The sequence below is a fragment of the Echinops telfairi genome, unplaced genomic scaffold, assembly GCF_000313985.2.
Source record: "Echinops telfairi isolate 266 unplaced genomic scaffold, ASM31398v2 ScPeMD7_7422;HRSCAF=8460, whole genome shotgun sequence".
Lineage (NCBI taxonomy): Eukaryota > Metazoa > Chordata > Mammalia > Afrosoricida > Tenrecidae > Echinops > Echinops telfairi.
The window spans coordinates 263,785-287,341 of record NW_022111322.1 but is presented as its reverse complement, the minus strand read 5'-3'; the positions used below and the strand labels follow the sequence as shown (position 1 = coordinate 287,341).

Below are 23,557 nucleotides of genomic sequence, written 5' to 3'. Positions count from 1 at the left end.
AGACAGGGTCACCTGTGTCTGAACTCATCTACAAAGGGCTGCCCAGAATGCGTCTGGGACAGCAGACGGGTCATCTGCTCTGTCCTGATGTCCCCTGCTCCTAGGGGGGTCTGTGGGGAGTGTGTTCAACCTGCCAACACTGTGACGCTTGTTACACAGTTTAAACTTCAACACATTTGCTCTCTCTCTCAGGCCTTAGAAAACTTTCATGGAAACTTGGTGACGCCAGCTGCTGCTTTTTTTGCCCCTCTCATTTTAGGATCGGTTGGGTACAGTGTTGGCAAACAGTTGTCACACATGAGGCCCACCCCTCCCCTCCATCTCCATCCGTCACCTACCGCGGATATCATCTCAGGTCATTGTTCACGGCCCTCTTCCTTGCTGAGCCCCGACCTAACCTCAGCGTCCCTCTGAGCCTGCTTACTAACAGTGATCAGAGTTGGTATTCAAGATGAAACATAATGAAACCTCTTATGTGCATAATATACACACAATGGGATACTACTAGTCAGTGAAAAATAAAGAAAAAGGAGTCCCTGAAACCTCTTGGAACAAAATGAAAAGGTAGCACTGAAAGTCAGTGAAGTTTACAGAGATTAACAGTGTAACTCATGCAACTAAATTATACACAAGATAAAGCATGCATTGATAAATGCTGTGTTATATATAATTTTGAAACAACAGCCAAAAAATAAAGGGCAAGTCAAAACGAATTGTTACAAGTTTTTAGAAACTTTTATTAAACAAAAATATCAAAATGTGAAGCTAGTATTCCTCAACATGTCTTCCGTCTGTGTCCATACACATTGAGGTCTCTAACCCTTGCATAAGAATTCTCTGTCCTTGGCTGACATCATATTCATGGTCAAAAAGGAAATTTCAAGATCTACCTGAAAATATAAAGCTGCCTGTGAAAGGATAGTACCCATATGCAGACAAGGAAGACCGGTTAATGTGAGGATTATTTAAATCTGTGTATCAACCACTAATGCCAAAGCTGAGAAAGGTGGAGATCTTCACTACCTTTTGATACTCAAATCGATCAAGTATTCAATCAAGATGCATTGATAATTACTGGTGATTGGAATGCAAAAGCTGGAAACAAAGGAAAGAAGCAGTTGATTGAAAATACAGCTTTATGATAGATGGAATGCCAGAGATCACATAATAGAATTTTGCGAGTCCAAAGACTTACTCATTATAGATATACTTTTTCAACAATATAAACAGTGGCTATACACATGGACCTCATCTGATGGAGTACACGATAATAAGATCAACTGCATTTATGAAAAGAGACAATGAAGATATTCAATATCATCAATCACAAGAAGACGAGAGGCCCACGGTAGAACAGGCCATACATTGTTCACACACAAGTTCAAGCTGAAGCTGAGGACATAAGTACCTGGGTGCTGAAATACAACCTTGAGCATATCCCAACTGAAGTTAGAGGCTCTCTCAGTGATAGATTTGATGATAGGACACTGATGACCAAATGGGTTGTGGAATATCAAGGACACCATATATGAAGAAAGCAAAAGGCGATTTAAAAGTCACGAAAGAAAAAAGAGACTGAAATAAATGTGGGAAGGGACTCAAACTGGCTCTAGAATGTAGAGAAGTAAGTGAAAGGAAAGAGATAAAAAACTTCAAAGAGATTTACAGAAAATTTCTGAGAGGCACGGAAAGACCCAGTAAAATATTTTAATGAATGAAATAAAAATTTAATAAACTCCAAATACATGGAGTTTAAAAACCCAAAGGGAAGTACATGGTTGGTATTTCTCAGGCTGAGAGAATTGAAGAAAAGCACTCAATCTGCTTGGTGAAATACTGAAAGATGTTATAAGCAAGGTATTTAGCACAATATGATGCATTGGGATTCAAATGAAGGAATACACAGAGGCACTGTGCCAAAAATAATTGGTCAATGTTCTACTGTTTCAGAAAGTGTAGCATATGATCAAGAATGGATGATACGGAAGGAAGAAACCCAGGCTACATGGAAGGTATTGGCACAAAGCAGGGCTCCAGGAATGGATTTAATATAAATTGAGATGTTTCAACAAATGTATACAACACTAGAAGTTCTCACTCATCCATGCCAAGAAATTTGGAAGGCAGCTGTGTGGTCAGAGTATGGGAAAAGATCCACTTATGTGTTCATCTCAAACAAAGGTGAACCATCGGAATGTGGAAATGATCAAAGAATACCATTAATATCACATAAAAGGCAGAGATCCATTTATATGTTCATCTAAAAGAAAGGTAAGCCATCAGCATGTGGAAACTACCAAATAATACCATTAATATCATATACCAGTAAAACGTTGCTAAGATAATTCAAAAATGTCTGTACTAGAACATAGACAGGAGCTGCCAGAAATCCAAGCCAGTTCAGAAGAGGTTGTGGGATGAGGGATATCACTGAAGTCAGGTGGAACTTAGGGGTGAAAGCAGAAGTTACAAGAAAGGTGTTTATTTGTATTCTATTGAATATACAAAGGTATTTGACTGTGTGGATCATAGCAAACCATGAATAACACTGGGAACTGCAGAACATTTAATTATGTGCCTGCAGCACCTGTAAATAGGCTGAGGCACTAAATTAAAAAGAACAAGAGGATATCTCCATGTTTAGAATCAGGAAAATGTACCTCAAGGTTGAAGGATTTCACCTTACTCATGTACTCAATCTCTACACTGAGCAAATAATCTGAGAAATAGTGTAAGAGGAATGTGACCTCAGGATAGGAAGAAGGCTCCTTAACAGTCTGCAGATGATACAGCCCTGCTTGCTGAAAGCCACGAGGACTTGAGGCATTTACTGATGAAGATCAAAGACTCTATCAAATGTTTCATATGGATTGCAACTTTAAAGAAAATGACAATGCTCGTACAAGGACCAATAAACAACATCATGATAAACAAAGAAAAGACCGGAGTTGTCTAAGATTTCATTTTACTCGGATCGACAGCCAACACTCATGGAAACAACTGTCTCGAGATCAAATGATGGGTGCATTGTGCAGATGCTGCAGAAGACCTTTTCTAAGTGTTAAAGAGCACACACACGTCACACTGAGGACTCAGGTGTGTCTGACTCTGGTCATGGCACTTTTGCTTGCTTCATATGTGTGGGACATCTGGATAATGAATAAAGAAGACCAAAGAGCGGATGCCTTTGGATTGTGGTGTTGGAAAAGGACATCGAGTAAATCACGGACTGTCAGAAGAACCAATCCATCAGCGTTGAAAGAAGCACAACTTGGAAACCCCTTAGAAGTGAGGGGGATGCGACTTCACTTTATGTGTGTTGGTCGTCATGTTACCAGGAGGGACCTTCTCCAGTCCCTGGAGAAAGATATGACTCTTGTTCGAGTCAAGGGACACCGAAGAAGAAGAAGACTTTGCATGAGATGAACCCACACCGTGGTTCCCACAGTGGACGGGACATAGGAATGCTGGTGAGGATGGTGCAAGGACCGAGGAGCCCTGCATTTAGTCCCACCTAGAGTTGCTATGAATTGGAAGTCCCTTCGTGGTATCTCAAACATCATATCCAAGTCGGGGCTATACATGGTGATATTGTTAGATATAACCAGAAGGCTCACGGGATTAATGTTCTTGCTTTAAAGTCTCCTAGGGCAATTCAGCCAACCGGCATAATATAGTTCATAGAGTTTATGTTTTACATCCTATTAATGAGTAGTGTCTGGTCTCATAAATGTTTCACAACCAAGCATCTTAAATGAACTAGTGCTCTATTCATCTGGAGCAGAACAGAAATAAGGAAACTGAAGACTCCGAGAACAAATCCGACTACAGAACCAGTGATCCCCAGGAACCAGGGGCACCCGGAGAGCAGAACAACTAGAGGGTTCTGGCTACCATCTTGATCGGGGTCAAACGAGATGGAACCCGAGAGAAAGGGAGAAAAATGGAGAGCAGAATTGCAAATTCTCAAAGATTCCAAACTTACCAAACCCATTGAGATGTTGAAATCCCTAAAATGATGGGCCTGAAATACTCTTTAAATCTTGAATTGGAGCTATCCCTTAAAGTCACCTTTGACCTAAAGAACAGGCGAGCTAACAAATGTAAAGTATGACACCCTTGAGTCCTGTATCTATATGCGACCAAACGGGCAAGAGTTGTGAGACTGCATGAATGGGAATGTTGGGGATCGTGAAGCGAAGTTAATGGGAACGGAGCAAACTAGGTTGAATGGGGCTCACTGAGAAGGATTTTGCATCTGTGTGACCATAGAGGGGCAGATGCTGGGCTTGAAGCCCGCCTTGTCACCAGCATGGTTCTAGTAAGGCCCTGGTGGGTTCAATTCCCTCAAAGATGAGAGAGAGCACAGGTCTTCATTCTACAGGGACCATGTTCCCTCAGAGCTGCTACAGAGAGTCACAGATGGTGGGGATGGATGGAGAAGGAGAGGGAAGAGAGAGGCAATGAACTTCTATCAAGTTTCTGAGCTGCCCACATACCTTCACATACCAGCATTGCACATAAAAGCTTGAATGCTTCTGAGAAATCCTTCAGATGTTTAAAAGCCCCTGCTCTAGGATAATCATGTCTTAATTCCAGGTATAATACAAGCTATCCATGTGTGTGTGTGTGTGTGTGTGTGTGTGTAATTTGGTGCAAATGAGAAGCTTTTTAAAAATGGATGAATTCTGCTTCCATCAACTTCAAGGTCACCTGCTAAGCCTCACCCACACCTGCCAAGGTCTGATGCCAACAGGTAGAAAGAAGAAGGGCTTAGTGCAGGGAAATGTGGGTTTCTCAGCATTAGTCAGCATGCCATAAGCATCCATGCAGCACCTACTCTGTGGCCAGCATTCCAAGGGAGATACAGTGGTGATAAGACTCAGTCCTCTTCCCAAGGAGCAATAGATGCCCTCATGTAAAACAGCCAGGCCACATTCTTGCCAAATGAGACTACATAGGCATTACTTGCAGTTTGGGTTCTAGAATCCACAAAGTGGTAAAGTTTTCCAGGTCAAAATCTCCCTAGACCTGTGGTTGATCTTACTCATAATTTGTGCTAGAGACACATAGTTCTTTGCACCTGACAATTCTTTTTCTGCCGTCTTATGCAAGCCTCAATGGGGAAATGGCCCAAATCCAGACACTCTGGAATACTGAGGATGGTGATCCAGATCTGCTCATCGAATACTGAAATAATACTACAGGAGGGAGTCCCATAAGCTCGGAAGTGACAGGCTTATGATAAAGAACATTATGCACTACTTTTAAATTTCACAATGCTCACTATTCCAAATGGTTGCAGAAATGAACAGCGTGGACATTAGAAAATGGCAGATCATAAACTGAAGCCCATTTGTCCTCTTATTTTCAGTATGACTTTGGATGTCAGAGGAGCCCTGCTGGTGTAGTGGTTACTTCACTGGGTTTCTCATGCAAAGGTCAGCAGTTCAAAACCACCAGCCCATTGGTCAGAGAAAGATGAGGCTTTTTAGTCCTGTAAAGAGTTACAGTTTCAGAAACTCACAGGAGCAATTCTACCTTGTCCTATAGGGTCTCACTTTGAGTTCGCATCGACTTGATGGCCGTGAGTTTGGTTTTTGGATTTTGGACCCCAGAGCCTATATATTCCACTGTCATTAAGTAGATTCCAATGCATAGAGAATCTTTGGGACAAAGAAGAATGACCCCAGAGGATTTCCAAAGTTGTCACCTCTACAGAAGCAGGGTGCCACATTTACTCTTACTTGAAGGAACTGGTGGGTTCAAACCACAGCCTTTTGGGTAACAGCTGAGTGCTTATGCATGGGGCCACCAGTGTCCTTCATGTTCTGTGCATGTGTGTATGTATGCACACATATGTATACACATATTTAGCTACAAATATGCAGGATTGGAAGGAAGACCCAATGAGGTAATGTTTGCCAGCTGTCACCATTAAATAAGAATTTATCACTTCTGATTTTATTAGGTTCTAGTTTTAAAATAAGGATCCCTGGTAGCTTAGTGGTAGCCCTTGTAGCTTGGTCTGTTAACTGCTAACTGCAAGGTCAGCAGTTCAAAATCACCAGTCGCTCCTAGGGAGAGAGATGGGCCTTTCTACTCCCATACAGAGTTACAGTCTAAGAAACCACCATGGGCAGTTCTGTGCTGTCCAAAAGGGTCACTCTGAGTCAGCATTGACTTCTGTGCAGTTTTAACGCAGTAAATCCCAGGTAGCAGAGCTCCCGTGGGTGACTACTAGGAAGGGGTTAGATAGAAATTCAGGAGGTAAACCACAAATTTTCTTTAAAGGTTTCTTGATGTTTTTAATCAGATCACAGCATCTTATACCTAGAAGGCCTGCCTTTAGCTCCACTCAGTGAGTGGTACGGCTGTGAACGTCGAGAAGCAGTACCAAGATGCTTGATGGGGTCATGGAATGGCAGTTGGAATGTTGCTCTGATGACAATGCTGGAGCCACTGCCTCTACCCCTACTGTCTAGGGGGAGAAGCGTGACATACTGGAGGGGTAATTCTGCTTTCACTCTCCATGTTCAAATGGTCCCTCTAGGCTCAGGTAGCTGCATCTTTGTTGTACAACATTGGCTGAGGTAATTGGGTGCTCCCATTCTGGGCACAACCAGAAAGCCTAGCCCAGGGGTCCTCAAACTTTTTAAACAGGGGGCCAGTTCACTGTCCCTCAGACCTTTTGGAGGGCCGAACTATAGTTTTAAAAAAAAAAACAACTAGGAACAAATTCCTATGCACACAGCACGTATCTTATTTTGAAGTAAAAAAACCAAATAGGGCAAAAACACCCGGCGGGCCTGATAAACGTCCTCCGCGGGCCGTAGTTTGAGGACGCCTGTTTGGTTCTCAAGCTTGGCAGCCCATTGGAATCACCTGAGGGAGTATTTTAAACTACCAGTGGGTTATTCTAATTCATTGTGAATCTCTGGGAGTGGTGCCCACACATTGATTGGCTCTCCTATGCTTCAGGTGATTCTAATGTTTGGCCATTAGTCACAGCCACTGGGCCAGATCCATTTAAACGTGGAGGGCTTGCTGAAGACAAGCGTCCCGGACCCCACTACCCCAGCGTTCTGAATGTACTCGCTCTAGGATCGGATTTGAGAGTGTGCAAGTCACATTTCTGCTACGGCTCCCATACTTGGAGGAGCACTGGCATTGATCAGCCATGGGTGATGATTGATCAGCCATGGGTGATCTACCACCAGCCTTATACCAGTACCAGCGGGTTTTTATTATGTAGGTGTATTAAAAAGACCAAACCCACTATCATCAAATCTATTCTGGCTCAGAGGTGTATAGAAAGTTAAAAAAACAAACAACAAAAACCCTCATTGCCATCGAGACAATGCTGACTCGTAGTGACCCTGTGAGATGGGGTAGGCCTGTCATTCTTTCTGGGGGCTTGTAGAAAGCCCTGTCTTTGTCTCTCAGAGCTGCTGGTGGTTTCTAAATGCTCACCTTGCAGTTAGCAGCCCACCACATAGGCTCTATGTTACCAAGGCTCCCCTACCGTAACCGGAAAGTATTAATGCTCCTCTTTCAGCCCCGTCCATTTTTCATCTACGGGAACATCCTTCCTTGTACACAGAGCAGAGCATTCCTTCCCTGACTTCATCTTCACAGCGTCACAGAGAGCTAGGGACTCCGTCTAGAGCATTTTGCAGTCACGGGTGGGTGTGTTGGCCCCTAACCTTCCGGGGCAGGCTGTCTCCAGCAGGTGTGGGTATGAGTTACTAAGTGCCCCCATGGGAGGCGCTTCCCCCTTGCTAACACAAATCTTAGCGTCTACAACATCATCCCTCTCCCTTGTGCTCTATCCCTTCCCTGGGGATGGCCACCATCCTCCAAATTAATAGATTTCCTTTCATATAATTGAACACAAGTTAAATAATCATCACTATAATTACCTCCGAGCGTCAGAAAGCCACGCTGATGAGATGATGTTTTAAAAGATGGAGGGACGGAGTGTGCCACCCTCACCTCCCCTGGTGGCGTGTTGCCTTTTGTTCTGCCTCGGAGGTCAGTGTTCCTGCTCCCTCGGCTGAGGGGAAAGGGCTGGCCTGGACAAGCTGTCACCTGCCTGTCCAAAATGGCTCTTCGCCAAGGCTTTGCCACCCTGCTGAGACAGAGGTGGGTGGTGATGGGCCAGGCTCTGTGCTCAGTGAGGCCCAACAGCACAAGGTGGCAGAAGGTTCACGGCACCTCGCCAGTGGGCCTGGCACCACCGCTTTGCATGCAAGAGGGAACAGTTCAACAGCTGTCACCGGCAGCCCGAGGGCTCTACTCACACTTGGCAGAGGACACCTTCAGACTCCCAAATTCCCTCCTTGAAATTCAGAAGAACAGCACTTTCATCTGCCTCTCCCTCTTAGAAACGCGCACTCACTCATGCACTCACGCGCACACAAATGGAAGCCCGCATTCTCTTTTAAGCAGTCCCACACCGCCAAATGTTCTCTGTCTCTTGGTCCCTCACACCTATTGTTACGGTCTTACTCTCCACAGAATTTCAGTCTGTCTGCCTTTCTGTCTCTTGCTTTCTCTCTGTCATACGTGCACATAGGCACCAGTCTCTCTCTCTCTCTGTCTCGCTCTCTCTCCCATCTCTGTTCAGCTATTTTGAAACAACAAAACCCCCTCTCCTTTGGGAGAACTCCTAGGACCTCCCAACCTTTGCCCACCACCCCCTTCTCCCCCTCATGGCAACGATGCCCACTGGGTGTTTGTAACCCCGGGGTCCCTGAATAAATTGCTCACCTGTCTTCTCAGCAATGGGTACCCTGTAGAGAAGCCCAGTCTCCGGAGGTGGGGGTGAGAAGTGAGCATCTCGTTACAGCTGCAGCCCAAGCTTGCCCGCCAGGCATTTGTCACGTTGCTGGCATTTGAGAGGAGGACATATCCCACCACAAAAGCCGGCCGGGGTTCTCAGGGGAAATCAGAACTGTCTTCCTGGCAGAACGCTGGAGATGTGCCTGGGAGGTCCAGGCCAGCTCGCCTTATTCCTCTGGCGCTGCGTAGGAACCAGATAAAAATACACTTTGCAATTTGCTCCTTTTTTTTTCTTAAACTCTCTTGTTCACATGAACCACTTATGCATTTTAAGGTATTTTTGTTAAAGTCCAATGTATATCTCTGGTGCGTTTGAACAGATATGAGGATGGTCATTTTGAAAAATAGTCTCCTCCAGCCGAGGCAAGAGACCAGAGAGGAGAGCCTAAGGGGAGCTGCTCGGGCAGCCACACCTGCTGGCCAGCTGGTCCAGGAAGTCATGGGCCAGGTCTTACCAAAGGGCACAGAGTGAAATCGTGGCATGTGGCCTAAAGAATGGAAAATGAGATTTATTCTTGTTCTAGAGAGTGATGAGATTTGCAGGGCAGCCTTAGTGAGCAGCCCTACTCTATGCCTCTCAGTAGTACCGATGCCCAACAAACCATGCTCACTGCTTGCCTCCCCTTCAACACACCCCCCTTTGGAATTCTATCTTCCAGGGACTTCTCTCCTTTTGACTGACTGGTTGGCTACCTAACTTGTACTTGACCTTTGCTGTTGTTAGCACCAACCCCATTGTTATGTTGGAGCCTAATGTTTCATTTTGATGAGAATCTTCCTCTTTTCTGCTGACCCTTTCCCAGGCACTAGTCTCTCCTGATAAAATGTCCAGAGTGTGTGAGATAAAGCCTCGCCACCCTTGCTTCTGGCCATTCGGTCTACTGTACTTCTGCCAAGAAAGATTTGCTTGCTTTTCTAGCAGTTCTTGACACTTCCGATCTTCTTTGCCAATACCTTCATTCAAACACATCAGTCCTTCTGTGGTCTTCCATGGATCCATAGTTCACATGCGTCTGAGACGATCGGAAATACCATGGCTTTAGTAGGGTGCAGCTTAGTCCTCAGTGTAACATCTGTGCTTGTTAACACTCTAAGTAGGTCATTTGCAGCAGATGTGCTCGATGCAATACATCACGTGATGTCTTGACTGCTGCTTCCATGGGTGTTGAGGGTGGATCCAAGCAAAATGAAATCCTTTCCTGGTTCATCTTGATGGTGCCCAGGTCTGAGATATTTCGTGTTCTTGACAGTGAGTTGTGATCCATCCTGAAGGCTACAGTCTTTGATCTTCCTCAGTAGGCAAGCAAGCAAGGCTGTGGCATCTCATCACAGGTCATTAAGGAAACTTCCTTCAGTTCTGATGCCATGTTCTTCTTCATATGGTCTAGTTTCTAGGATTACTCAGCGTACAGATACATTAAGTATGGTACAACACTGGCTCACACACCGTGCCTGATTTTAAACCATGCACTACCCCCCTTGTTCTGTTTGAACTACTGCCTCTGGGTCTGTGTGCAAGTTTCGCATGAACACAATGAAGTGTTCTGCAGGTCCTGCCCTGCCCACTGTCGTCCATAGTTTAGTCTTCACTAGGCCTCTGTGCAGTCCATAAAACACAAGCAAACATCCTTCTGGTATGTTCTGTTTTCAGCCCAAACCCATTTAACATCAGCAATGATATTCCTTGTTCCATGTCTTCTTCTGAATCTGGCTTGAATTTTAAGCAGCTCCATTTTAAATTGTCTTGTGTAAAAATTTACTTGAAAGTCATATGAATGATATCGTCCCATAATTTCTGCTTTCTCTCGTATGACCTTTCTTTGGAGTGGGCACAACTCTGGACCTCTTCCAATCCATGGAGCCAACAAAGGTCGTTCAAAAGCTTCCACGTTTCTTGGCATAGATGAGTGAGTTCTCCCAGCGCTGCATCAGGTGGTTTTTGAAAGATCTTACTTGGTAACCTGTCAACTCCTAAAGCCTTGCTTTTCACTGAGGTGCTCGGTGCAGCTTGAACTTAATTCCTTCAATACCATGAGCTCGTGCCTTGCCTCCTCTTGAGAGGGGTGAATGTTGCCAACTTGTTTTGCTACAGTAACTCTGTATTCCTCCCATCTTCCTTGGAGGCATGCTCAGTGTTTTGCCCATGTTGTCGACAGGTGCCATTGAATGGGTTCTGAGTTAGCCACCTAAGCAGAACAGAGTGAAACACCGTGTGATCTTGCGACATCCACAGTATTGATTTTATGTTCGGGACTATTTTGGCAATACTGAAGGATTCGATGGGCAAAATCGCCTTTCTAGCAAGAAGTTATTTTGCTCATAGAATCTTTCAATCTTGCAACTCAAGGCTTGCATTTTTCTTTAGTTCTTTCACTTTGAGCTATACGGAGCCAGTTCTTCCCTTTTGGTTTTCTAACTCGAGGTCTTTGCACCTTATAGTATCATGCTTACTTTGTCTTCTCAACCTGCCTTTGAAATTTTCTGTCCAGCTTTTTAATTCATCATTTCTTCCATTTCTGTTAGCCACTCTGAGTTCAAGAGTAAGTTGGAGTCTCTTCTGACATCCACTTTTGTCTTCCCTTTCTTTCCTGAACTTTAAATCCTTTCTTAGTCCCTAAGAACTAGGCATAGTGAAAAAAATAGCTGACCCATATGAAGTTTTGGCTTCAGGCCCTGTCCCAAGCACCATATAACTGTTACCCTATTGAATCCTCACAACACACTGGGTATGTGGGGGGCATGATTATCCTCCTGTGGGTGGCGAGAAAGCGAGACAGAGAAAGGTTAGGTAACCTGCCTCAGGTCATGCAGATAGAAAGGGTCAGCATTTGCCTCCAAACCTAGTCAGAGGCTCCAGGTTCTAGCCAGCACTAAAGGAGACTGCTTCCGTCACTGATCCTGGCTGCCTCTCCTCACTCTGCCTGGGTGTGTGTGGGGGGTGGGGTGGGTGTCTTCTATGACTCTCAAAGCACTGGTCTTTTTTAATAATTAATATTTTACAATATATTTTGAGTTTTTGTTTTCTTGTCTGCTTCCCCACTACCCTGCGCAATATGACTAGCTTATCCTAGAAATAACAGTTCATCATAAAGGGTCTGGCACAAAGTAGGATTCGTTGCTCACTTGTGGACTGAGTGAATGACTGAGCAAGTAGACAAATATATCTCCCTTAAGTAAAACCAAATGGACAAAGGTCTGGCCACCAAGCTGATGGGTCAAGCAGAGAGCCAACTTCCAGTAGGAGGGTGGAGGGCAAGACGAAGGAAAAGACAACCCAAGGGCAGCCCCTTAGAAGATTGCATCTCCAGCCCCAGGGTCTCCATCTCTACTGGAGGGCAGGCTGGACAAGCAGCCTGGACCCAGCATGGGACGTCTCCAAGGGCACAGTGTGCTGAGAGTTGGGCAAGAGGCGTGGCTTGGAGAGATCAGGTAGTGGGAGGTTCCTCCAAAAGGTATTGATCACCACGCTTCTTTCTCTTTTGTTTTGTCTTCTTCTGAGCGACCGTTTGGGACTTAGACATAGCTGTAGCGCAACTACCATCACAACTTGCATTTCATGATCGACGTGGTCCATCTCATGCAAATGGCACGTCGTGTTCTAGTGCATTTATGACAGTTACACTCTCCAGCCCCATGCGACTCCATCGGTGGGAAAATGGAGGGAGATAAGTCGACTTAGCAGCCATTGGCGGATGTGCGTCCACATGACGGCCCATAGACAGCACAGCCATGCTGGTCCTCCTTGAGGCCTTCCAGCAGGTGCAGTAACACTGGCTTCCCTGTTTCAGGAGACACAGAGGAGGGTCGGGGGAGGTGTACGCTGAGTTTCCTTTCACCTGCCTTCAATTAGAAACCCTGTGGTTGGGCTGACCAGCTTTCTTCTTCTTCTTCTTCTTCTAGGGGGGGAAGATCCCCGTGAGATGGACGGCTCCAGAGGCCATCGCCTACCGCAAGTTCACTTCGGCCAGTGACGTCTGGAGCTATGGGATTGTCATGTGGGAAGTCATGTCTTTTGGAGAGAGACCCTATTGGGATATGTCCAACCAAGATGTGAGTGTCAGCGGTGCTGGTTGTTACCAGCTCCCATCCATGCGATACCGCAGGCATCTTATTTGGGCCCCTTCACTTGGACTTGAGGCATTCAGAGCAAGGGTTGCAGATGTTTACACAGAGGTTTCAACTTCCTAGAGAGCTTACCATGGAAACGTAACAGCATCAATCACCTCGAAAGGTTCCCAGGACACAGAATCCAACCCAAGAGATAGAGGGCTGGAGGGCCATGGATCATGATAGCAGATCCGACCCAAAAGGGAACTGGAAATTCTCCTCTGCTTCAGAGGCCCCGGCCTATCGACATGCATGGTGGAGAGGAAGAACACTGGTCAGAGGGTTAGCTCTGGGCTCCAGTCTTGCTCTCACTTGGAGATGGCTGCTGTACTGAGCCGCTGCATGTCCATGGCCCCCACGCCCTCTTCTCTGAGAGCCCACCCTTCAGTGAGCTGTCAGGGAAGGGGGCGCTGAGAAAAGTTCCCAAGCTTTCCAAGGCCAAGGAGTCAGGCCTGGAGAGGATGATCAGCATTCTCCAGGCTATCTGCTTTGCATAAGGGACAGGGGTGAGGAAGGGGAGGGCCATTTGAGATGGCTGAAGGAGTAACATCTTAGGGAGTTGCTAGTGGGGGCTTTTGGTCCATAAGTAATAAAGAGTGAGTAAGCACTTTGAGGATCATTTTCTTCAGTGCAGTCCCAATCCAAAGCTACACCTGCCTTTGACTCTCAACTCATCTCCTGTGATCATTCACTTGTCTATTATGCATACCTATCCCCAGGTGGAATGAGAGGGAAGTCTGCAAACCCTGCATGCTGGGTTCCTTTGCTTGCTCTTCTCCTCCCCATACCCACGCCCCTCCCATCAAGTCCATTCCAACTTACAGCAGCCTCGTATAGGATTTCCAAGGCTGTCTATCCTATTAGGAGCAGAAAGCCTCAACTTTCTCCTGAGGAACACCTGGTGGTTTTGAACCTCTGACCTTGTAGTTAGCAGTCCAGTGCTTACCCAGGAAGGGAGTACAAGTGCTTCCAGTGCTCACATTCCACTAGGGAGCCTTGCGTTTGCCTAGCTACCACCTGTCTGTCCGTGGAGGCGTACAGGCGTACAGCTATGGTGCTGAGTGGTTTTCAGGGGGTAAAACAAACTGGAAAGAAAGGCCTGGTGACCTACTTCCAAAAAACAGACCAATGAAAACCTGATGGAACAAAGCGGTCTAGTCTGCAACTGATCGTGGGGACCAGGCACTGTGCATGGGGCCACCATGAATTGTAGGCTGACTTGATGGCAGCTAGCAGAAACAAGGCAGAGGAGCCCAGGCCATCCCAAGTCCAAATCTAGTACCACTGGGCAACCAGCAGCACCGAAAGCAGCACATGCTTGGGTGGGCCTTGAGCTACTCATAAACTTGTGTCATCTGCCCTTGGGAGTCCCGCTAGCCAGAGGTTTTGAGCCATGGCAGTGACTTAAAAGACTGATTTAGGGGGACGATCCAGGACCTTGGGAGACGTGACCCAGTGAGACGAGGGAGTTCAAGCTGGGTGGTGCCCTGCTCGGTGGGCAGGGTGGCTCAGTACAGGATGAGCGAAAGGACAGCATTGTGCATCTTTACCAGGTCTCACTGCCAGCTATGTGTGGCGTCTGGGCCCTCTATTATATGTGATTATCCATGCCTCGCCTCTGCTCCTGTAGCGTGTCCAATCAATAAGTGGCAGAATTGGCGCCGAGGCTGCTTTGATGAAATCAACTGCACCCTGCTTCTGCCGGGCCATCAGTTAGAGGAGCCCGAATAGGAGCCAGGCACGAAGCAGGCCCCTCTTGTCCTGCCCCCGGATTGTAATCCGATTAAGAACAATTCAGCGCACAGAGGATGGATTATGAAAATTGTCTGACAGGCAAGATTTGACATTCAGCATGTTCTCAGCAAATCACTCGCCTATGTTGAAAACAAATAAAATTTCTGATATTAGAGTTCCAGAATTCCCAAATCATTCATTCAACAAACAGTCGTCGCATCCTGACTGTGACTAAGCATCGTGTTTGCTGTTTCTCTCCTTGAGGGGTTTGCAGTTCACCGGCATAGACACAGGGCTTCGGGGACATCTGGGTGCAGGAGGGAAGGGAAGGCTTCCCAGAGAGCTGATGTTTGAACATCTGCAAAGTAGCAGTTTATTCTAATTGTGTTGCAGTGCTCCCAAACAGAGCCTCTAACCATCATCCCCAGTGTAGGCCAGCTCTCTGTGGAGGTGGGAGGAGGCTTCATGCCCATTCAGAAAGTGTCTTAGGGCCTCACCTGGGAATGAGCCAGGAGGGGCTCCCAGCTGCTGCAGCCACAGCCCCTCTCATCAGAAACCACTGAGGTGCTGGCAGTAAAGGAGTTCACAGGCGACAATGGAAAGGCTTTAAGGAAAAGAATTGCTCAGGCAAGCTGGAGTGCTGGTAATTGGGCTTCCGGAGCCCAGGAAGGTCTTTGAACATGTACAGAGAGTTTGTCAGCCAGAGAGAGCAACTCGGAAGTTCTGCCGCTTGGATCTGATTGACAGAGATAATGAGAGTGGCAGGGTCTGTGGAGAGAAGCTGCGATTTCAGCGAAACATCAGAGCTCAACTTAACCCCCTCTGCCCTGGTTCCTCTGCTGCTCTGAGCTCCTCCACTTCACTCTCTCAGGCAAGAAGGCCAAGTGGCACCACCCACTGCCCAATTCATTAATGCCAAGTGCTTGTCTGGGGGCAGCCAGGAGCCCCCACCGAGGGCGAGCCAGCAAGGGGAAAGGCCCACTCATTCTCCCAGCACTTCATCCAGCTCCAGAGAACATCAGTGCAGGTGTCAGACCAGGTGCCCCTGGATCCCGCAGGGTCCCTGTGCCTGCCATCTCTGGGTGCCTATCAACAAGGGATGGCCCCACTCCTCATTTCCCTCTCCAGGGAGTGACCACAAGGTTTTTGCAGCTCATTCCAGGGACTCAGGGGTATGCTTGGAATTCACAGTTGCCTATACCAATTCTCTCACGCCTACTTCATCCTCCTCCTCTGGCTTGTGGTAGTTATATAATCGCTTGCCAATTTGAGGATTAAGAGTGAAGGGGTGGAGTCTAGTCTGTCAATCGGATCATAGCCAATGAGGCCTCTGTGTAGGCATGGCCTTCTACTGAGAATTCTGGGAAATCCGGATTTTCCTCATTGGAGGCAGAAGACTTCTCTCTCAGTTCATTCCCTTGGAGACTCTCTACTGACAAGATTAACTTCCTACGAGGCATCCCTGAGGAAAAGCCACATGGATCTACCCTGATGGAGCCCTGGGAACTAGAGAAGCCATGTGGAGACCCCTGCCAGCGCTAAGATGCTTACAACACCATTGGATCCAAAGACTTTCTACCTACTGGCCTGTGATCGTCCTGCATTCAGCATCATTGCATGTGTTTTGTGAGTCTGAAGAGGACTTTCTAGATTGGTGTTGAACATATGGGCTAATATCGGACTTAGGGGCTTGGACTGAACTGGGTTGGGATGCTTTCTTAATGTACAATAACCTTTGATATAAAACTCTCTCTTATACACATATGAGTTTCTACGGATTTGTTTCTCTAGTCTACCCAGACAAACACATGGCTGTTCTAATCTTTTATCTTTTCAGCATCTGAATCTCTCTGTTATGGGCCAAGGAAAGGGTCCTAAGGCTTGGTCTAATTTTCACCTCTGCTCAGTAGGACACCCTATAACTCCAGTCTTGGGACATATGTTTCTACACAATTCATACGTGTTCACTGGTGTTTAGAACTACCAGATGGATAAATTATAAGTGTTTCTCTAAGCCTCCTACGTGTCCTCTTTACCTGCTAATGAGGCGGGCATGGAAGAGAACCAACCATCTCCAAATCCCATTGCGCGGCTGCTACTTCTGTTTTTGTTGCTGGCTACCATCAAGTCAGCTTCAAACTCACGACAACCTCATGCGTAACAGGATCAGAACATTGTGACTCATTGGGAAGTAGATGGCCAGGCCTTTCTTCCTAGTCTATCTTCATCTGGCTAAAATCTGTTCAACATCATGGCAACACACGAGTCTGCCCTAATAATCAAGTGGTGGCATTGACTAGGAGTCTCCGGCTCCAAAGGAAGTCAAGACGTCCAGCACTGAAACACCACTCGTCAGAGCCTATTACAGGACCACAAGTATTATTTTATTTTGAGTGATGTTTTCTCACTACATTATAAAATATGACCCAGAAGAGGTGGAAAATGCAGATCCTAACCAAGAGAATAAAAATCTCTAAATGCACAATACTTTGAAAAAGAGTTGAGAAGATAAATCCTATTCGTACCCCACTTGGTATTTTTAATTTGGGGTGAAGAGTGAAGACTTGTTTTCTTACATGTGCAAGAAGTTTTCATCTTCCCAGAGAATCAGATCGAGCAGTCACAAAATTATCTGGAAGAAACAGTAAATGGAGTAAAGCTCCTCTTTCAGAGCTAGGAGGAGCCCTGGTGGTGAAGTGGGTTAGGCATTGGGCTGCTAACCTCAGGGCCAGTAGTTCCAACCCACAAGCCATGTGGGGCGGGGAGGGGGCAGTGAGGCTGTCTAGTCCCATAAAGAGTTATGGTCTCTGAAACTCCGAATAAGGTCTCTCTCTGTGAGTCAGCCAGTTCAAAGTCAGAGTCACAGTCAGATCATGAGAGGGGCTTCGCAGAGCTAGCCTCCATGCTGAAAGGTGAGAAATAGGGATGTGGTCGTCCCAAGCCCCACTATGTGCTTCGATGCTTTTCATGCATACTTTTCCTGCACCTTCCAAACAATTGGTAATAGAGCAGCTCCCCACTTAGCCAAGAAAGCCTTCTCTACCCTAAACACGGGAGCAGTAGCAGCTACCACCCGAGGAGCTGATGAGCCCATGTGCCAGGCTCAACCCGAGTCTCCTCACTGAGCCTTTTAATCCATCTGAATCACCCCACTGGCTCAGAGTCAGAAAACCCCACTTACTGCAGCACAATCACTAATAACGCAGTGTGGAGCTGGGCTCTTGGCTGAGCTGCCCAGGGTGGGGGATTCGTGGTTCTTTGATGTTCTCGTAAGAAGAAAGCAAACACATCAGCCCAAAGCCAAAGCCCACTGCCACTGGGCCGATTCTGACGTGACCCTGTGTAGAGTCCCCGAGGTTGTAATTTTTTTCCCCACAGAAGCAGATGGTCTCACACAGAGGAAATATAAAAACAAAATTGAGAACAGTCTTAAAAAAAAATCCAAGGGAGTGGCATGCAGAGGAGGTAACGGGGCAAAGTCTCTAAGCTGGGTGCCGTCTAGAACTCTAGAACCCACAGGAAGAAGAATTGGCCCGCACGCATTCCCATTCTCTTGCTGTCAGGCAGACGAAGGGCTTCGGAAACGCATGTACCTGGCTCCCGCAGGAGGGCTCTGCACCCACTGTTACAGGGCAGCATCTTGTCGGTGGGGGACGTTGGTATTTGGATCTCTAGCATCAAACCATTGGAGTAGAGGGGCCAGAAGGTTAGGGGAGCTGAGAAGCCCTAACTGCCCTGCACTCAATGGAAGTGTAATGGGGGCTTCTAGCCCCATGAAAGAGTCCCTGCATGATGCAAACAGTTAAGCATTTGACTACTAACCCAAAAGTTGCAGGTTTGGAACCCACCCAGGGGCACCTCACAAGAAAGACCTGGTGATATGCTTCCAAAAGATAATACGAATGAATTCCTTATGGAGTGCATGTCTAGTCTGCCTTATGGGGTTTCCGTAGTTGGAGCCGATGTCAAAGCAATGGGCTTCAGTATGTTGGTAGCCCCATGAGAAGTTAAATTTATATACTAGCTCCTCCCATGACCTCCAGCTAGCTTGCTGGTAAGCAACTGAGAAAGAACAGGGACCAAATGGGATTTCCCACTTATCTCCACAATGCGAGGAGACTTGGGTGAGGACCCTTGGTTTGGTGGGGGAAAGGCTCTCACTTATGAACCTGGCTGATGGAACTGAAGTTTAGGAGCTGTTCTTCCTGGATGACAGACAGTGCCCTCATGTGTGAATGAGATTGGTTCCTGGGGATGTGTTTAAGTTTAGGAACTAGTGCGTATGGTTCTTGTTTAGCTTTCCTTCGGTGCAAGAAAATGGTTGACGGCTGTTCATTGATTTAAAAGCTGCATGTGACTCCAGAAAAAACAGTGTGATGAAGAATATTGGAAGTAGGGGCAAGATATGTTTCAAAGTCGGGGCAAATTTACATACAGTTTAGGGCAAATAGAAGTTGTCCATCAGCCAGGTAGATCTTCATAACCCAGGGCTGTCTGTACTTGTTTTCACTCCATCACCCTGTTTGGTGCCCAAAGACACAACTCCAGGGACTATTCTCTAGACTCAGAGGTCTAGGAGGAGGGGGGTTGGATTTATTCAGAATGTAGAACCAATCACCTCTGTGTTCTATCCCCAGCCCTCATGCATGTTTCTTAGCCTCCTGAGCATCAGTTTCCTCAGAGGGAAATGGGAGTTTGCCGTACTATGGTGGCTTGTGTGTTGCTTTGATGCTGGAAGCTGTGCTACCATTAATTTAAGTACCAACAGGGTTACCTAAGGGGACCAGGTTTCAGCAGAGATACCAGACTATGAAAAAGAAATAGGTTTCCCACTTCTGAGGGTTTAGCCACTCTAAACGATTTGAATAGCAGTAGAATATTAGCATAGTGCCAAATATATTTTAAAAGAATCCCCTTAGGTTGGAAGGCACTCAAAATATGATTAGGAAAGGCTGTCTGTCCCAAGTAGAATCCACTTTGATGATGGCGATGGAGCAAAGCTTCGGGGACTTTCCTTTGCCAGTGGGGCATGACTCAAAGGGAGAAGAAACCGATGTAAACATCCATTGGTAATTCGAATTTGGGATATAAAATGGATGAATCTAGAAAATTGGAAATTACCAGAAATGAACTGGAAGGCAGTAGTAGGCTGAAATGGACTATTATTGGCTATTTTGAATCAGACAATCATATGGTTTTCTCTGCCAGAAGTGACAATTTCAAGAGTGGTGGCCTGCATTAGCCATCAAAAAGAACATTTCAGTGTCTGTCTTGAAGTACAGTGCTGTCTGTGGTAGGGTTGTACCTATGTACCCCCCAGGAAGCCTAGTTAACACAACCATCATTCAAGTGCATGCCCCAACTACAAAGCCTATTATGAAGAGACTGAAGAATTCTGCCAACTTCTTCAGTCTGAAATTGAACAAACATGCAAACAAGGTGAATTAAGAATTACCAACGATGGCAATGGAAAAGTTGGAAACAAAGAGGAAGTCCCAGCAGTCGAAAAATATGGTCTTGATGTTAGAAAGGGAGCTGAGGGTGATAGCAACAAAGCCTTATAGAATCCTGCAAGACCAGGGACGTCTTCATGCCAAATATGTACTTTTTCCACATGCACCGCGCCAGATAGAATACCAAGGACATAAAGAGGTGATGGAGAGATTCAGTATCAGCGTAAAGACAAGGGTAGAGGGAACCGAAACAAACCAGGGGTTTGGTCATATGCAGGTTCAGATTGAGGCCGAAGAAAATAAAATTTGAGTCCACAAGACCCAAGTACAACCTGGAGTACATCCCACTTGAACCTCAAGAACGGATTTGATGCACTGATCACTAACGACCAAAGACCAGATGAGTTTTAAAACATCCAGAACATCGTATATAAAGAAAGCAACAGGGGGTCGTTGAAAAGACAGGAATAGAAGAAAAGACCAACATGGACGTCAGAAGAGACTCAGAAACTTCCTCTGGAAGATGGAGTAGCTGAAGCAAATGGAACAAATAATGAAGTGGAAGAGTTGAACAGAAAAAAAATTTTAATCATTTTATTAGGGGCTCATACAACTCTTATCACAATCCATTCACACATCAATTGTGTGAATTTGTGCATTCATTGCCCTCATCATTCTCAAAACATTTTCTCTCCACTTAATCCCCCGGCATTAGGTCCTCATTTTTCCCTTCCCTCCCCGCTCCCCCCTCCCTCATGAGCCCTTGATAGTTTACAAATTGGTATTTTGTCATATCTTTCCCTGTCCGACGTCTCCCTTCACCCACTTTTCTGTTGTCCGTCCCCCAGGGAGGAGGTCACATATAGTTCCTTGTAATTAGTTCCCTCTTTCCTACCCACTCTCCCTCTACCCTTCCTGTTTTGCCACTCACACCACTGGTCCTGTAGGGCTCATCTGCCCTGGATTCCCTGGATTTTCAGTTCCTATCTAACAGAAAAATTTTAAGGGCAGTTTGAGAAGATAAAAGAAGGTATTATAATGAAATGTGCAAAGTATGGGAGTTTAAACATTCCAAAGTGAAAGGCACACTCAGCCTACCTCAAACAGAACGAATTCAAGCTTCCCATTGGAATATCGAAAGAGTGTATGGGCAAAACAAGGTGGAGGTTCTCCGGGAAACAATGGTTTCTTCTGTTATATATGGGGTGGGTTCTGTTAACTATGAGTTGGGACTCAACAACCCCTAAAAACAACAACTAGCATGGGAAAATACCGAGTAACACAGGAACTATAAAAAGAAGATGGAAGCAGTACACAGAGTGACTGTACCAAAAAGAATTGGTTGCTATTCAGCTATTTCAAGAGGTAGTACATGATTAAGAACCAAAGGTGCTTAAGGAGGAAGTCCAAGCTTTACTGAAGACATTTGCAAAAAATTAGGCTCCAGGAATTGGAAAATTAATTGAAATGTTCTCAAACTTGATGCAGCACTGGAAGCATGCATTAGTTTGTTCCAAGAAGTTTGGAAGATTGACCAACGAAAAGAAATCCAGATTTTGTGCCCAATTTCAAAGAAAGGTGATTCAACAGAGTAAGTAAATGGTCAAATCATTGGAATAGAACAAAGAGGTTAAAATCAAGGTTTAAAATTAGGAAAGGTATGAATCAGCTTTGTATCCTTTCATTGGATGTACTCAATCTGTATGCTGAGCAAATCATTTCAGAAACTGGCCTGTGTTTAAAAACATGCAGCACTAGGATTGGAGAGAGGTCCATTCGCAATCTGCAGTATGCAGATGATACCGCTTTTCTGTTCAAAGCCAAGAGGACTTAACCCTTTCTGGTGAAGGTCAAAGGCTACACACACACATCAGCATGGATGACAGCTCAGTGTAAACAAAACAATTCTCCATAAGTGGACCAGCAGACAACACATGATAAACGGTTAGAAGATTGAGGTTGCCAAGGATTCCATTTTCTGGTGTCCATAATCATCTAAGCGGTTAAGAAATAAAATGATGCATTGCACTGGGGACACCTGTGCACAAGGCCTCTTTGAAGAGCTAAAAGCAAAGATACCACTTTAAAAGCTAAGGTGCACCTGACCCAGGCTACGGTATTTTCAGTCACCTCATATGCATGTGTAAGCTGGGCAATGAATAAGGGAGATTTCAGAATAATTGATATATTTGAATAATTGTGTTGGCAGAATTTTCATAGTACCGTTGACTACCTGAATAAAAACCAAGTCTGTCACAGAAAAAGTTTAGCCAGAACGTTGGTGGTGGCGTTCTTGTTCTTAGGGACCAACAAGTAGGTTCCGACCCATCGTGACCCTATGCACAACAGAAGGAAACACAGCTTCACAGTTGTTCCTGTGCCTGAGCCCATTGTTGCAGACAGATGGTGTGTCGGTCCATCTCTTTGAGGGGCGTAAAGAGACAACTCCGGAGTCTCTTCTCTAAGCTCAGATGTCTGGGAAGAGGGGGTTTGGAGGTATTCAGAATTTAGAAGCATCCTCTCTCTCACTGTCCCTCTGCTTTACCAAGCCTGGTCCTTTTCCAGAGACTAGTCTCTCCTGATAATAAGGACGTGAGACGAAGTCAGAATGCGCCTTAGAAAGGGGGATTGGGAGGCTTCATCGCATGATTTAGATAGGTAACGGTGCCCCTTGGAGAAGGAGATCCTGCTTCGTAGACAGCAAGCAAAGCAGAGGAAGGCCTTGACAGAGTCGACTGACCTAGGGCTGCAACAATGGACGCACGCGCACGATCCTTGTGAGGATGGCACTGGCCTGCTCCAGGGTTCTGTTCTGTTGTGCATACATACGTCCATACGGCTGCTGTGAGTTGGAGCTGACCCAATGGCACCTAACAACAACAACAACAAAAGGAATGACAAGCAATGTGACCACTCTTTGAGAGAGATGAAAATATTTGTGCAACACATTGTTCAAAAGTGAATGTTTCTGGTCACTGGCATTTTCTATAGTGATAATATTCATGTGCATGATATGCTGGGTTTTTGTTTCATTTTTTTCACCAGGTTGAATTAAGAGAATAATATGCTGGGGGGGGCGGGTGGAATGATATGCTTTGTTTCTCCCTAAAATTTGGGGCATCATATTATTTTATGTTCATCTCATATCTAATATCCTGTGTGAAACATTGCTCATAAACATTGTGAAACTAAAAACTGATGGAAAAGACTCACTTGTGGTCATCTAGCAAAGTAAAAGTTAAGGAAAGAAAGAATATAAGCGAAAATAATGAAATTAATCACCTAATGTAAATCTGGCTTTAAAAAAAAATTAAAGGCCAAAATAACTAATGATCTACAAACTCCAGGTGTTTTTTTTTTCCTTTATTGCTTAAGGTGCATTAACTGCTTGTTTTATTGTAAAATCAATGTGTAATTAT

At 45.7% G+C, this 23,557-nt stretch overlaps 1 protein-coding gene across 3 annotated transcripts in view; it reads left to right on the top strand.

The window, feature by feature from the left end:
• Window positions 1-23,557, top strand: part of EPHB1 (EPH receptor B1) — a 388,725-nt gene that overhangs the window by 356,244 nt on the left and 8,924 nt on the right. For all 3 annotated transcript variants that reach the window (XM_045297818.1, XM_045297817.1, XM_004715982.4), the window contains exon 12: window positions 12,745-12,894. In XM_045297818.1, the coding sequence (XP_045153753.1) occupies window positions 12,745-12,894 (150 nt within the window). The remainder of the gene's footprint in view (window positions 1-12,744; window positions 12,895-23,557) is intronic.